This window comes from Trachypithecus francoisi, unplaced genomic scaffold (genome assembly GCF_009764315.1).
Source record: "Trachypithecus francoisi isolate TF-2019V2 unplaced genomic scaffold, Tfra_2.0 Lachesis_group5, whole genome shotgun sequence".
Taxonomy (NCBI): Eukaryota; Metazoa; Chordata; class Mammalia; order Primates; family Cercopithecidae; genus Trachypithecus; species Trachypithecus francoisi.
The window spans coordinates 98,179,050-98,194,663 of record NW_022681470.1 but is presented as its reverse complement, the minus strand read 5'-3'; the positions used below and the strand labels follow the sequence as shown (position 1 = coordinate 98,194,663).

At 35.9% G+C, this 15,614-nt stretch overlaps 1 protein-coding gene and 1 non-coding gene across 9 annotated transcripts in view; one reads left to right on the top strand and one right to left on the bottom strand.

The window, feature by feature from the left end:
- Window positions 1-15,614, bottom strand: part of HORMAD1 (HORMA domain containing 1) — a 41,365-nt gene that overhangs the window by 4,617 nt on the left and 21,134 nt on the right. For 7 of the 8 annotated variants that reach the window (XM_033197131.1, XM_033197133.1, XM_033197136.1 and 4 more), the window contains 11 exons: window positions 14,167-14,311; window positions 11,960-12,023; window positions 11,426-11,462; window positions 9,311-9,331; window positions 9,022-9,048; window positions 7,409-7,476; window positions 6,770-6,921; window positions 5,069-5,325; window positions 2,760-2,826; window positions 2,582-2,658; window positions 1,768-1,851 (listed from right to left, as the gene is read on the bottom strand). In XM_033197131.1, the coding sequence (XP_033053022.1) occupies window positions 1,768-1,851; window positions 2,582-2,658; window positions 2,760-2,826; window positions 5,069-5,325; window positions 6,770-6,921; window positions 7,409-7,476; window positions 9,022-9,048; window positions 9,311-9,331; window positions 11,426-11,462; window positions 11,960-12,023; window positions 14,167-14,311 (999 nt within the window). The remainder of the gene's footprint in view (window positions 1-1,767; window positions 1,852-2,581; window positions 2,659-2,759; window positions 2,827-5,068; window positions 5,326-6,769; window positions 6,922-7,408; window positions 7,477-9,021; window positions 9,049-9,310; window positions 9,332-11,425; window positions 11,463-11,959; window positions 12,024-14,166; window positions 14,312-15,614) is intronic. The other variant, XM_033197134.1, reaches the window with a different exon arrangement.
- LOC117076952 lies at window positions 5-111 on the top strand. The gene has a single exon (XR_004434561.1). It is a non-coding gene; the product is annotated as a U6 spliceosomal RNA (small nuclear RNA).

Below are 15,614 nucleotides of genomic sequence, written 5' to 3'. Positions count from 1 at the left end.
CATGGTGCTCACTTCAGCAACACATATACTAAAATTAGAACGATATAGAGAAGATTAGCCTGTCCCTTGCACAAGGATGACATGCAAATTAATGAAGCATTCCATATTTTTCAGAGTGAACAGAGAACCTACAGAATGGGAGAAAATTTCCACAATCTATCCATCTGACAAAGGCCTAATATCCAGAATCTACAAGGAACTTAAACAAATTTACAGGGAAAAAACAAACAGCCCCATTAAAAAGTGGGTAAAGGGCATGAACAGACACTTCTCAAAAGAAGACATTTATGTGGCCAACAAACATATGAAAAACACTCAACATCACTGATCATTAGAGAAATACAAATCAAAACCACAATGAGATACCATCTTATGCCAGTCAGAATGGTGATTATTAAAAAGTTAAGAAACAACAGATGCTGGCAAGGCTACAGAGAAATAGGAACACTTTTATGCTGTTGGTTGGAATGTAAATTAGTTCAACCATTGTGGAAGACAGTGTGGTGATTCTTCAAAGACCTGGAACCAGAAATACCATTTGACCCAGTAATCCCTTTACTAGGTATATACCCAGAGGAATATAAATCATTCTATTACAAAGACACATGCACCTGTATGTTCATTGCACCACTATTCACAATAGCAAAAACAGACTCAACCCACATGCCCATCAGTGATAGACTGGATAAAGAAAATACGCAGCCATAACAAGAAATGAAATCATGTCCTTTGCAGGGACATGGATGGAGCTGGAAGTCATTATCCTCAGCAAACTAACACAAGAACGGAAAACCAAACACCACACGTTCTCGCTTATAAATGGTAGCTAACGCCGGGCACGGTGGCTCAAACCTGTAATCCCAGCACTTTGGGAGGCCGAGATGGGCGGATCACGAGGTCAGGAGATCAAGACCATCCTGGCTAACACGGTGAAACCTCGTCTCTACTAAAAAATACAAATATCTAGCCGGGCGAGGTGGTGGGCGCTTGTAGTCCCAGCTACTCGGGAGGCTGAGGCAGGAGAATGACGTAAACCCGGGAGGCGGAGCTTGCAGTGAGCTGAGATCTAGCCACTGCACTCCAGCCTGGGGCGTCAGAGGGAGACTCCGTCTCAAAAATAATAATAATAATAATAAATGGTAGCTAAACCATGAGAACACATAGACACAAAGAGGGGAAAAATACACACTGGGGCCTGTCAGGGGGTTGGAGGGAGGGAGAGCATTAGAATGAATAGCTAATGCATGTGGGGCTTAATACCTAGGTAATAGATTGATAGGTGCAGCAAACCACTATGGCACACGTTTACCTATGTAACAAACCTGCAAGTCCTGCACATGTATCTTGGAACTTAAATTAAATGAAATTTAAAAAGGAAAAAAAAAGATCAAGCATGGGAACATTCTGGCATTCTAGGAAATTTCTCTGGAAGTCTGGATGATAGTATCATTTCTTCCCAAAACCTTTCCTGGGTCCCTCTCTTTAATATACCTTCAGTAAAATTAACCATTCCTTTCTTTGTGCCTATGTAGCCTGTTCAGACTTCTATAACGGCTCTATATCATTGCTTGTTTATTTCCAGTTACTAAACTTTAGCTAAGACCAAGAAGTATGTGTTATTCAGGTTATATCCTAAGCACCTAGTAAAATACCTGACACATAATAGGTACTTAGTAAATATTGGTCTAATAAATGAATATTAAAATAAACTCACATATGGGGGAGTTACAAGGTTAGAATGGAAAACAAACCTAAAGAGATATTTACCATTTTATTCTGAAAGACTTTTCCACTTCTTGTTTTGCTTTCAGACATATCAAGTTCAGATGTTTTGTTGACTAACTGCTCAACCTAAAAAAGAAAAGAATTACAAAAAATATAACTTAGTATAATAAAACCTTTTCATAACACAATAAATGGAGTCCAAAAATTTAACCACATAAAATTTAGGGTTTTGTTAAGTTAAAACCAATAATTTTGAGTTGGTTCATACTGTACAAAAAGCACAAAAGTAAAGATAGTGAAACTGACACTTTACATAATTGGCCAACCACTGAACAGAGAAAGTACCAAATAATCACCAGGCATCACCCTTCCAGAAGACCAGAAATTTAGTCTACTCATTTGAGAAATGGGCTGGGCAGAGGAAGGTAGACAATCAATCATCAATCATGTTATTTCTAAGTTCATATAACCTACATCTCTTATTTCAGGATTTTACTGTATTTGAAAAGGAAAATAAAACATGTATGCTTCAAGGCAACACAAATGTATTATATATTCCATTTATAAATATGAAGCAGGGTGGAATAAATAACTGCATAAGATTCTATCTAGCTCTGAAATTCTCAGATTCTACCAATAGTATTTAGTTTTATTACTAAACAAATTCACCAGTAATATACCCAAAATTCATCAACATATAATTGCCAGATTTAGTTGTTAGTTAATAATAAGCATTCTAAATATTGAATTTAATCTAAAAGACCTGGAATAAGAAAATCTGAAAGATAAAAAAATAGCATATAAGCAACTGTCCTTTGAACAAAACAAAAGTGAGATGGAACTATCAAGTTTATACCTGAGAATGAGAAATGGAAAGATCTGGACTTTCTTTAGACCTCATAATTTCATCTTCTTCACAAACTAAACTTGGTTCTGTTAAAAAAAAAAAAGAAAGAAAGAAAAAAGAAAAAAAATTAAACGGGTATAAAATTGAGTTGGAAGTGAGTTAATGTACATTTTCATTAACTTCTTACCTCCAAGTTCAGAAGATGCAGGGGTTTTTTCCTGTTCTTCCATTTTAGTTTCCATGTCCAAATCATCCTATATAATTATGTGAAGAAAAAAATGGACACATTTCAAGAAGGAATTAAAACAAGTGAGCAGAAAGCATTTATGAACAAATTTGTTTCATGTGAAGGCTAAATACAATATAAAACTACTGGCTGGGCATGGTGGCTCATGCTTGTATTCCTAGCACTTTGGAAGGCCATGGAGGGAGGATTGCTTGAGAGTAGTAGTTCCAGATTAGCCTGGGCAATATGATGAGACCTCATCTCTATGAAAAAATTTTAAAAATTAGCCAGGTGTGGTGGCATGTTTCTGTGGTCCCAGCTACACAGGAGGCTGAGGTGAGAGGATCGCTTGAGCCCAGAAGTTTGAGACTGCAGTAGCTGTGATCATCCCACTGCACTCCAGCGTGGGAGACAGAACGAGACCCTGTCTCAAAAACAAACAAACAAAAAAACCCAGGCTGGGCGCAATGGCTCACACCTGTAATCCCAGCACTTTGGAAGGCTGAGGTGGGCAGATCACTTGAGGTCAGGAGTTGGAGACCAGGCTGGCTAACAGTGAAATCACGTCTCTACTAAAAATACACAAATTAGCCCGGCATAGTGGCACATGCTTGTAATCCCAGCTACTCAGGAGGCTAAGGCAAGAGAATACCTTGAACCCAGGAGGCTAGTGGTTGCAGTGAGCCAAGATCTGCCACTGCACTCCAGTCTGGGCAACAGCGCAAGACTCTGTCTCAAAAAACAAAACAAAACAAACAAACCAAAAAACCCCAAAAACCTACAACCACCTTATACTTACTAGAAATAAAAGTGTTCCTAGAATTACTATCAAAAGGCAATTTATTAATCCAAATAAAGTATAAAATACTATTTTTCTTTATTTTGTAGGGTTGCTTTAAGGACAAATGATAAAAATATACAACTTTCGGTCAGGAGTGGTGGCTCATGCCTGTAATCCCAGCATTTTGGGAGGCGGAGGTGGGCGGATCACCTGAGGTTGGGAATTTGAGACCAGCCTAACCAACATGGAGAAACCCTGTCTCTACTAAAAATACAAAATTAGCCGGGCATGGTGGTGCATGTCTGTAATCCCAGCTACTCAGGAGGCTGAGGCAGGCGAATCGCTTGAACCAGGGAGGTGGAGGTTGCTGTGAGCTGAGATCGTCCCATTGCACTCCAGCCTGGGCAACAAGGGCGAAACTCTGTCTCAAAAAAAATAAAATAAAATAAAATAAAATAAAATAAAAATATATATATATACACATGCAATAAAAACTCTTCAGAGAGTTATTGAAGGATAAGCTCAGTCATGTTATGGTAAAAATAGCAACAGTTTTAATGTCTACATTACAATTATTGTTCCCTTTGTGATACATGTGAAAGAGATTTAAATATTTTCAAGAATGCTACAAACACCTCAGCCATATTGGTTATAAAGCAAGACTGGGATTTAGGTCTTAGAAAAAAGTTTTTTTTCTTTGACTGAATTGGTTGAAAATTGATTGAATTTTCCATGTGTAAAGATGTGGTCAGAGAGCCTAATCAGAATAGTGAATCTCTGTACATAAGTATTGTAGTCATAATTTAGAATAAATTGAGACAGGGAAAACAAGAGAAGTGAGATTAAAGGATATAATGTTAATCCCTGAAAGATTAAAGCAAAAATGACTTTCACATTTGCTGGAAGTAAGGCAACAAAAAAACTCTTTTATACTTCTATTCATCCATTCACTCGACTAATACTTAGGATGCACTAACTACAAATCCAAGTGCTAGGCACAGGATGATTAAAAAGTTGAATAAGATACTTCCTGACTTCCAGGAACTTCCAGGCTGCTTCAGAACAGTTACTTTCCAGGACCTAGAGAAATTCAAGCACAGGCTACCTGAACACTTAATAGGGATGTCGTAGAAAAGATTCCATCATTAGCCAGGGGTTGGACTAGTGCAGTGCTTTTCAAATTATGCCCTAGAGTCCGAGGGGTTTCCTCAGAGTCCACTATGAAGGTAAGTGACATATGGAGTGGCAGAGCCTTCAGGAACATACCCTGCTTCAACCAGAATAGTTGTGCTTTTAAGTTCTAGTATAATGTTTGGACTAAATAAAAAGTTTTAAAACCATAGGCCTAGGCTTTAAGGACCCTGCCAACCTTGAGTTCATGATTATAATACAGAATTTACACAAATGTTAATGGGAGCTATAAAAAATCTTCAGAATTGAGTAGAACATTTGTTATTATTGTTCTTTATAACTCTTGAAATACACTTACACTTGTATAATGCTCCTGTTCATCTTCTATATCTTTGTCCCTCAGGATTTTTTGAAATGGTGTTTTTATTTGTTTTGGTGATAGTATAGTTGAATCAATATTTTCCATTCGTTCTCTCTCAGTGGTCACTTTTACTTTGAAGATGTGAAAAGGTGTTGAGACTTCTCCCACATTTAAGTACATAGGCTCCCCTTCAAATATAACTCCTTCACAATCACCATCCTTAAAACCAGGAGGCTGGTAATCTGGGGGTGTAACTGCAAAAAAGTAAGTGTAAACTGTGCTGTTCATGAAATTAAAGAAAATATTATTATTATTATAAAAACACATGCAGATTGCGGGTATTTCAAATAGTATATAAGGGCATAATGCAAAACATAAGAATCACTCTCCTACTATGTCCAAGTCCCCATTTTATTCCCTAAAGGTAAGCTTTGTTTTCTTCACTTGACTGTCCGTGACCTTGAGTAAATTTTTTTCATCCCTGATTTGATTTTCTCATCTGTCAAATAGTGAAAATAATAGTACCTACTTCACAGGGTCATTGTGGGAATAAAATAAAGTGTTGTAAAATGTTGAGAACAGAACTGGCACATAGTAAATACTCAATAAATGTTAGTTGTTATTTTTGTTGCTTTATGTTCTTCTAGAAGACATGCATATAATAAAAGATATTTCATATTTACATAGGTTTTAGGAAATATATATAAAATTCCTTAAAAAACACAAATGAGATCATACTGTTCCATATCTAGCTGGTTTTAACTTAATAATAGATCTTGGATAATGTAATTTATCAGCACCTTCTTTTTAACAGCTTGTGTAGTATTCTATTATGCAGATGGACTATAATTTATTTACTCAGTCCCCAATGAAGGACACTCAAGTTGTTTCCAGTTTGTTCCTATTTTAGCCAATGCTATAACCAAAATCCTTATATAACTTTGCATATTTGCACAATTATATTTTCAATATAATTTTCTCACTATAGAATTTCTGGATTAAAGATTTAAAATTTTGATACTGCCAAATTGTTCTCTAAAAATGTAGAACCTGTATACAGTCCCTCAAGTGTATAAAAGTGCCTGCTTGGCCGGGTGCGGTGGTTTATGCCCGTTATCCCAGTTCTTTGGGAGGCCAAAGTGGGTGAATCACTTGAGATCAGGAGTTCAAGACTAGCCTGGCCAACACGGTGAAACCCCATCTCTACTAAAAATACAAAAATTAGCCAGACATGATGGCGAATGCCTGTAGTCCCAGCTACTCAGGAGGTTGAGGCAGGAGAATCGCTTGAACCCAGGAGGTGGAGGCTGCAGTGAGCTGAGATTGTGCCACTGCACTCCAGCCTGGGAGACAGAGCAAGACTCAGTCTCCAAAAAAGAAAAAAGTTCCTGTTTCCCCACATCCTTATCAATAATGGGTTAACACATTTTACCAATCTGATAAGTGAAAACTGTTAACTCATTGTTAAATTGATTTAATTGAGTGAGGTTATACTTCACATGGATTTGTTCCTATCACTAGAGAAGCATCTATTTTAAAGCTTAATTTTGCAAATCTTTCTTTTTGAATAGTGATATTAAATGTAAATTTATAATTTCAAAAAATTTAGGTGCTAAAAATATTTGGAATGGAAACCAATTGTTTCAATAATAATAAAACATAGGTACCAACTGAAACAGGATGTATTGCAAATAGTACCTTCATCGTAGTAAAAAAGTTTCATGGTCAAACAAACATCATTAGGCAAAGGCCCCAGATTTTGCATTAGGATATAAATCTTGCGAATGAGGAGAATGCTTGCTTTCTTGGTGTCGGTAGATGACAGGCTAGATTCATTGCTTTGGTTTTTACTAGAAGAGAATCACATATTAACTTCTTTTATGAAACCTGTGGCTTCTAGTATCATAACTTTACATTTTAACTATTTGAGGTTCTTATTTCTATTATAGCATTAAGCTGTTAACTTGAAAGTTACCATGTGTTTTAATGTCACTATTATAAAATTTTAATATTAATATCATTGCTAGAATTCAATAACTTAATTTTACTTAAATGCATTTTATATAAAGTGTTTAAAGAAAGCAAATGATGTTTTAAAATTGTATTTCTATATTTCTAATCACCTAAGTTCTCTTTCCACAATTAAAATTGCTTATAATTAACCACAGAATCCTGGCTTGAAGCTACTCCAAGTCACCACTCCATTTTGCATAGCCACATCTTAATGGTTAATTGGGGATGACCCTGCAGTTTCAGAATGAATCCTGAAGTTTAGCGATATAACATTAATGAATAAGTGGTAATCTGTAATACAAAAAGAAAACTATAGAACAATACCTTATGAAGTCCATGAGTGGTCCATTATTGGTATATTTGAATTTGAATTGGTAACATTCTGAAATTGTCTTAAATAGAAAATATTGCAGTTATGTTTCTGATATTCAGTACCAGCTGCTAAATAGCTATATTCTGTTTTGTATGACTCAACATTTAGTCAATACTTTTTTTCTGCCATATTAATCCCTATAGGTCCATTGAAGCTTTTGATTCCTCGTGTTCAGTGTTCATGGTTTGGGTATGGGGCTTCAGTCTTGGAGAGACATTTATTTCCCAACTCATTTTAATGTATGTTATTTATACCACATGGAAGGAACTCCTTAGCAGGCAGATAAGGGAGGCAACATACCTCAGCAGAGTGGCTAACACAGGGCTTAAATCTTTGCTATACTGTAACCACAGGCATGCCACTTAAGCCTTAGTTTCAGTTTTAGTTTCCCCAGCTAAAAAAGGGATTAAAGATAGTACATATCTCACTGGTAGTTGTGAATAAATATTCACAAATGGGATAATTTATACAGGGTACTTTATAAAGTACCTGACATATAGTAAACATTCAATAAATGTTGTTATTGTATCAACAAGGTTGCTAATTTACTGATAGAAAAAATGCACAATTATAAAACATATGAAAATAAATGAACATTTTCTGAACAATCAATTAGTTTTCTGAACAATCTATTAATTCACAGCCTTTACCCAAATGATCTGCTTTGTCAGCATGGACACATATTAAGCATTAATTGCAGGTGTGAGTATCAAAGAAAGGACACATTCTCAGCCCTCCTGAAGCGTGAAAACTTTTATTGCTTTCTTTATATTTCATTGCTTACATAGTGATGTTTTTAAACATCTATTTTTAACACCAGTTTAAATCTACCTCTCCTTGACTGAATGAAACATTATAACAACTATAGCCTAATGGGTAAACACCCAAATCGTGAACTGGCCTTCCTAGGTTCAAAACCTGATTCTGCCTCTTCTGCCACTATGACCTTAGGCAAGAAACCCCTTGTACCTAGATTTCCTAATTTGTAGAGTGGAGATGCTAATAGTGGTTACCTCATGAAAGCTGGGATGAATAAATGAGATAATGCACATAAAGCCCCAAAAAACAGAGCCTAATGTAGAGTAAGCACTCAGTAGATCTTTCCCCCTTGTTTCTTATCTTCCGGTTTTCCCTTTCATGTTCTGCCTTCTCTCCTTTAATTGTAAGATAAATAGTTAGCCATGACTGAATTGGGATGAATATTCTAAGTTTAAAGATGACTTTCTTACTTTCCTAAAACTCAAGCCCTTTCATAATTCTAACATATAGCATAAAAAATACTGTAAAGAATTAGACGTCAGGAGATTTAAGTCATTTCTAACAGTTTGTAAGCTTTGTGGCCTAAGATCAGTCACATAATCTCTGTCATGTTAATCTGTTTAAAGGTAACAATCCAAGCCCTGCCTTACCTCAGAAGAGTTTTATGAAGTTCAAATGTGAAAATATATATGAAAGTATATTGATTAAAGCATAATTAAAAGCATAAGATATTCTTATATTATGTTTTATGTTATTTTTAGATATTAGAGGCATTATGTTTCATTAGTAACTCAAGCACACTTACCTGAGGATCTTCTGGGTTTGTGTATACCTATTTAAAAACAATTTACAATTGAGTTATCTAAGGCTAAGTATTCAAGAGCAAAATTAAGACATTTAGACTAAACTTCATGTGAACTCAGCAAAACAAACAAATAAAAATGACCACGCAAAATATTACTTTTTCATTCCATTGACTAGATCAGTTATTCCAATAATGTGACATAATCAATTGATAGTTTTAGTGTTATTTAATTAAGCAAGGCCAAAGTTGGCAGCATTTTAAAAAGAACACACAATTTAAAAATACTTACAGCTAGAACAACCATCCTTAGCTGAAATACAACAAAGAACAAAAAATCTTACTTGTAGTCTACAAAATATTTTTTCATTATGAATCATAAGAATTCTTTGTCCTATTTCAACATGTATTCCTAATAACAAATAATCATTGCAGATCTTGACTGCATAAGATCAATGCCTATAATGCAGCACCTTAGATATGCTTCCCTATCCCCTGAAATATCTGTTGCTAGTAAAATCACTGATGATTGAAATTCATGTCAGCACTTTATTTCATTGATGTAAGCAAAAAGGACATTACTGCCAGTTACAAGGAAAAAAATATATATTGTGAAATAACACAATATATGTGTTATACTGAAAACAATGAGAACTGATTTTGAAAAAAGAAACAGCTGAGAGTTCAAGGGCCCCAGGGAGGAAGTTTTAGAGACCATAGGAAAAGAAAATCATAGAAAATAATTTAATAAAATGATCTGCCAAAAATCTAAGAGTCATCCTTGATTCTGATCTTTTCCTTATATTACACAGCCAGTCCATCAACAAATCCAATCAGTTCTACTGCCAAATCTATTCTGAATCTCCTCTCTCTGCTATCCTGGTCTAAGCAACCATTATTTCTCACCAGTACTACAGTAATGGCCTAGGTGCTATTCTCCTTACTCCCAATCTTATTCTCCTTCTACAGCAGATTCTCTAAGTTGTGGGCAAAGTGATTTAAAACTTTTTTTTTTTTTTAAGACAGAGTATTACTCTGTTCCTCAGGCTGGAGTACAGTGGCATGATCTCAGCTTACTGCAACCTCCACCTCCCAGGTTCAAGTGATTCCCCTGCCTCAGCCTCCTGAATAGCTGGGATTATAGGCATGCCACCATGCCTAGCTCATTTTTGTACTTTTAGTAGAGACAAGGTTTCAACATGTTGGCCAGGCTGGTCTCAAACTCCTGACATCAGGTGATCCACCTGCCTTGGCTTCCCAAGGTGCTGGGAGTACAGGCGTGAGCCACCGTGCCTGGTCTAAAACAATTTTTAAATGTAAATCAAATATTACATTTCTACATATAACCTTCGAATGGCTTTTCTTTGCACCTAAAATAAAATCCACTGAGTGCTCTGGCCCTGCTTATCTGCCCAGGCTCATCTCATGTTATTCACCCCCACTGCACAACTGCCCTCAGTCATATTGGCCTTCTTTTTTTCCTGGAACTCTCTAAACTTCCTTCCAATTCTTTGCAATTGCTGCTCTGCTGGGAATATTCTCTCCTAAAATCAGTGCCTAGCTGGTTTCTTCTCATTCAGGTCTCTTAAATGTCACTTCCTCAGAGAAGCTCCTATGACCATCCCATCTAAAGTTACCTTACCTTTCCATTTACCACATACTTTTGCTAAAAATTTTAATGGCATTTTACATTATTGAAAAGTATATGATTTGTTTTATTAACTACTTGTTTTCCTACTATACAAGGGACTCTCTTTGTTTTGTTGATCACTGTTAGCTTAACCAGTTCCTACCTAGAAGAAATGCCTAGCACATAACAGATGCTCAATACTTACTACACCTTAATGGGGAAGGTTAGGAACCATGAATAAAAATTCATCTTCTTCACAATTAGCCTAGTGCTGGACTTCATTATACATGTTGATACTAAATTATATTAAGTATGCAAAAAGGCTTACAATCCATCTTAAAACCTTCTTAATTTTGCTAATTCAGAATTTGTGACAATTCAACCTAGATTATGTGGAAATTTATTTTTGAACCCTAATAAGGAAATAATTTATTAAATTATTACTATAAACAAGTTTGTAGAGGGCATGTGAAACTAATGAATAAACTATTTGAAAAGACTCTTTAATTCATTAATTTTTTATAAGTTAACATGTGTTATTAATACAAATAAGTGTTTAAAAAACTAGCTTGGAAAAATTTGTTTAGTATTAATTCCATTAGCTTTAAATGACTTGATGATTAGTCTTTAAAATATTCAAATGTTTAGGCTTTTCAGTAACTCAGACTGACTTACACTCAAGTTAGTTCAAATGAATGTTTTACTACATGATGATTCCAGTTAGATTTGTAGATCACAAACTATAGAAAAAAAGGATAGAGAGATTGCAAGACTTACATATTTTTTCTGTAAAGCATCATAACATCCTAGCATCCTAAAAAAAAAAAAATCAAGGATTCATTTTTAGACTGAATGCATTTCCAGAAAAGAGTTATTTTCATAAATTTCCATATTATCTCATTACTAAATAATACAAAAATGTTTTATTAAAGCTCCCTTCTTATTAACTAGCTTTAAACAAGACAAAACATAAAAAACAATGTTGTAGAAATGTAAAATGATGGACAGGGATGGAAGGGAAAATACAAAATGTCTGATAGCTATTTGTGGGGAACAATAATAAAATAAATAAAGCCTGCTTGCATGGGGCATAAAATAAAGGAACATTTATTTTTAAAATTTATTTTTCTAAATACCCAGACTTCAAGGAGAGGAAAACGTCAGTGGAAAACTTAATGACCTACAAAAATGCTATCTAGCATTAAAGAGTGATTCACTAAAATTTGGTTAAACACCAGAAGGTATCCAAGGTACAAAAAAAAGTAATATAAGAAAAAATAATTTTCTCTCTTTAGGTATTCTTTTACTTGCCATTTCACTAACTGTGTAGATCCTGGGCAATTTTTATCTTCTCTCAATATTTTGACACAAAGATCTAAACACAAAAAGATGAAATATAGAGTTACTTAAGAAAAGTAAACAACTAGAAATTTTAAATGAAATTTATTTTATTCAGCTGTGTATTACAGGTAAATTATAATTACAATTATTATTATTTTGAGACAGGGTCTCACTCCATCACCCAGGATGGAGTGCAGTGGCATGATCTCGGCTCACTGGAACTTCTGCCTCCCAAGGCAAGCCTTTCTCCTACCTCAGCCTCCCCAGTAGCTGGGACTTCAGGCGTGCCACCATGACTGGCTAATTTTTGTATTTTTTGGTAGAGACAGGATTTTCTCATGTTGGCCAGGCTAGTCTCGAACTCCTGACCTCAGGTGACCCGCCTGCCTCAACCTCCAAAAGTGCTGGGACTACAAGCATAAGCCGCCGTGCCCAGCACAGGTAAATTATTAATAGCAATAATTAATACCCAGATGATTAATATTATCAATGTAATTAAAGGAAGAAAGGTTATATGAAAGTAGTCTTTTAATATTTATTATAAAATGCCAGCATAATAATTAGGATGCAAGTTGATGGGTACAAAAACATTTCATAAAAAAATTATGGAATCCATAAAATTAGATATGTTGCTTCCATGCCATTGTTATACAAGAATCTTAGAATCTTATCCCAGTTAAATACTTGCAAAGGCCAAGAAGTTAACTGGCTATCAAAAACAAAGAGGCCTGCAAAGAAGCAACATGTAACACAGTGGAAAACACAGAATATCTCATATCCTCAAGTTCCTTATTTGAAAAACAGGTATTTGCAGGACTGTTACATGAATTAGCAAGATATCGTACATAACATAGTGCTTACCATATTGCCCAGCACATAACTGGTGTATAATATTATGCATGTATAACGTACTGAGAAATAAGTTATTGTAGTATAAACTGACTGTATTATTATTATTATTATTTTAATTAAAAAAACAGAGATGGAGTCTCCTTATGTTGACCAGGCTCATCTTGATCTCCTGGCCTTAAGTGATCCTCCTGCCTCAGCCTCCCAAAGTGCTGGGATTACAGACATGAGCTTCCACGCCTGGCCCTGGCCGTATTTTTACTTCCTTAAAATAGCACAAGAACATACACTACTACTATATAAAGTTATAAATAACAGAATGTTTTCTATCGATTTCTTTCATCATTATAAGCATAATTTCAGGTGAAATTATACTTGAGAAACTGAGGAAAAATTTTATGATTAAGTGCTTCTAAAGGTATTGAATATATATATTTTAAAACCATTTAGGTATCCAAATAAAAACATGTACATCAATGTGGCATTATTCATAATAGCCAAAAAGAGAACCCAAATGTTCATCAACTGGTAAAGGGATAAGTAAAATGTGGTACAGCCATACAATAGAACATTATTCAGCAACAAAAAGGGATGAAGCACTTATCCATGTTACAATATGGAGGAACCCTGAAAACATGCTAGTTGAAAGCCAGTCACAAAGGACCAATTTTTTTTTTTTTGAGACACAGTCTTGCTGTGTCACCAGGCTGGAGTGCAGTGGCTCAATCTTGGCTCACTGCAACCTCCACCTCCCGGGTTCAAGCAGTTCTCCTGCTCAGCCTCCCAAGTAGCTGGGACTATAGGCATGCACCACCATGCCTGGCTAATTTTTGTATTTTTAGTAGACACGGGTTTCACCATGTTGGCCAGGATGGTCTCTATCTCTTGACTTTGTGATCCGCTCGCCTCAGCCTCCCAAAGTGCTGGGATTACAGGCATGAGTCACTGCACCTGGACAGGACCACATTTTATATTATTTCATTTATATGAAATATCCAGAATAAGTAAATCTGTACAGACAGAAAGTGTGTGATTGCCTAGGACTGGGAAGGTTGAGGGGAAGTGTATAGTGGCTTAATGAGTATGGAGTTTCTTTTTGAGATGAAGAAATGTTCTAAAATTGACTGTGGTGATCGTTGTACAACTCTGGGAATTTATTAAAAATCGTTGAAATGTACACTTTTAAACAAGTGAACTGTCAGGTATATGAGTTGTATTAATAAAGCTTCTATTAAAATAAAATTTCTAAGTCAAAAATTATAGTTTTAGAGCAAGCAAAAATAAAAATACCATTTTAAAATAAAGCTTTAAAATAAATATTATATTACCATCTAGATATCTTGTTCCATAAGCGCATTCTGGGAATATTCCTCTCAAATATGTGATACAGGATACTGAAACTGCTAGGAGCCTCTTCACTAACACCAAAGACTGGTGTTCAGTTGATATCTTACTGGGAAATACCAGTGCACTCTAAAATTCAAGGGAAAATAGAACACTTTATTTAAATTTATTAAAAATAAAGTAGTTTCTCTTAACATAGATCTAATTTTGTATAAGCATAGTACTTGCCCCAAGAATTCCTCCCTATATTGGTTAGTAATCCCCCAAAAGTCACAGCGGGATGTAAAATGTGAGGGTGTTTCTAGGGTAATAGCCTAAAGGACACATGCAAAAAGTACCTAAAAATCTTTTTAATTTTTAAAATTTTTTAAAAAATTGAGATAGGGTCTCACTCTATTGCCCCAGCTGGAGTGCAGTGGCACAATCACAGCTGCCTACAACCTCAATTGGATGCAAGTTGATGGGCACAAACTATTTCATTAAAAAAGTATAGGCCAGGTGCAGTGGCTCACACCTGTAATCCCAGCACTTTGGGAGGCTGAGGAGGGTGGATCACTAGGTCAGGAGTTCAAGACCAGCCTGGCCAAATGGTGAAACCCTATCTCTACTAAAAATACAAAAAATAGCTGGGCATGGTGGCAGACGCCTGTAAACCCAGCTACTCCTGTAATCCCAGCTACTTGGGAGGCTGAGGCAGGGAATTGCTTGAGCCCAGGAGGCAGAGGTTGCAGTGAGCCAAGATTGCGCCACTGCACTCCAGCCTGAGTGACAAAGTGAGACTCCATCTCAAAAAAAAAAGTATAGAATAATTATATAATTCTTCAGATTATATTCAAATATATCAAATACTAGTATTTTGAGGATAAATAAAACAAATATTAGTAGTGGCTGGTATTTTATTTTATTTTATTTATTTATTTATTTTTTGAGACGGAGTCTCGCTTTGTCGCCCAGCCTGGAGTGCAGTGGCGCGATCTTGGCTCACTGCAAGCTCCGCCTCCTGGGTTCCCATGGCTGGTATTTTAAAAACACCTTTTTGGGACACCCATATAAAGTGTTTTTCAGTTTAATGGTTTTTAGTTTATTTTTTTTTTTTTTTTTTTTTTTTTTTTTTTTTTTTGAGACGGAGTCTCGCTCTGTCACCCAGACTGGAGTGCAGTGGCCAGATCTCAGCTCACTGCAAGCTCCGCCTCCGGGGTTTACGCCATTCTCCTGCCTCAGCCTCCCAAGTAGCTGGGACTACAGGCGCCTGCCAACGCGCCCGGCTAGTTTTTTGTATTTTTTAGTAGAGACGAGGTTTCACCATGTTAGCCAGGATGGTCTCGATCTCCTGACCTCGTGATCCGCCCGCCTCGGCCTCCCAAAGTGCTGGGATTACAGGCTTGAGCCACCGCGCCCGGCCGGTTTTTAGTTTATTCACAGAGGTGTGTGT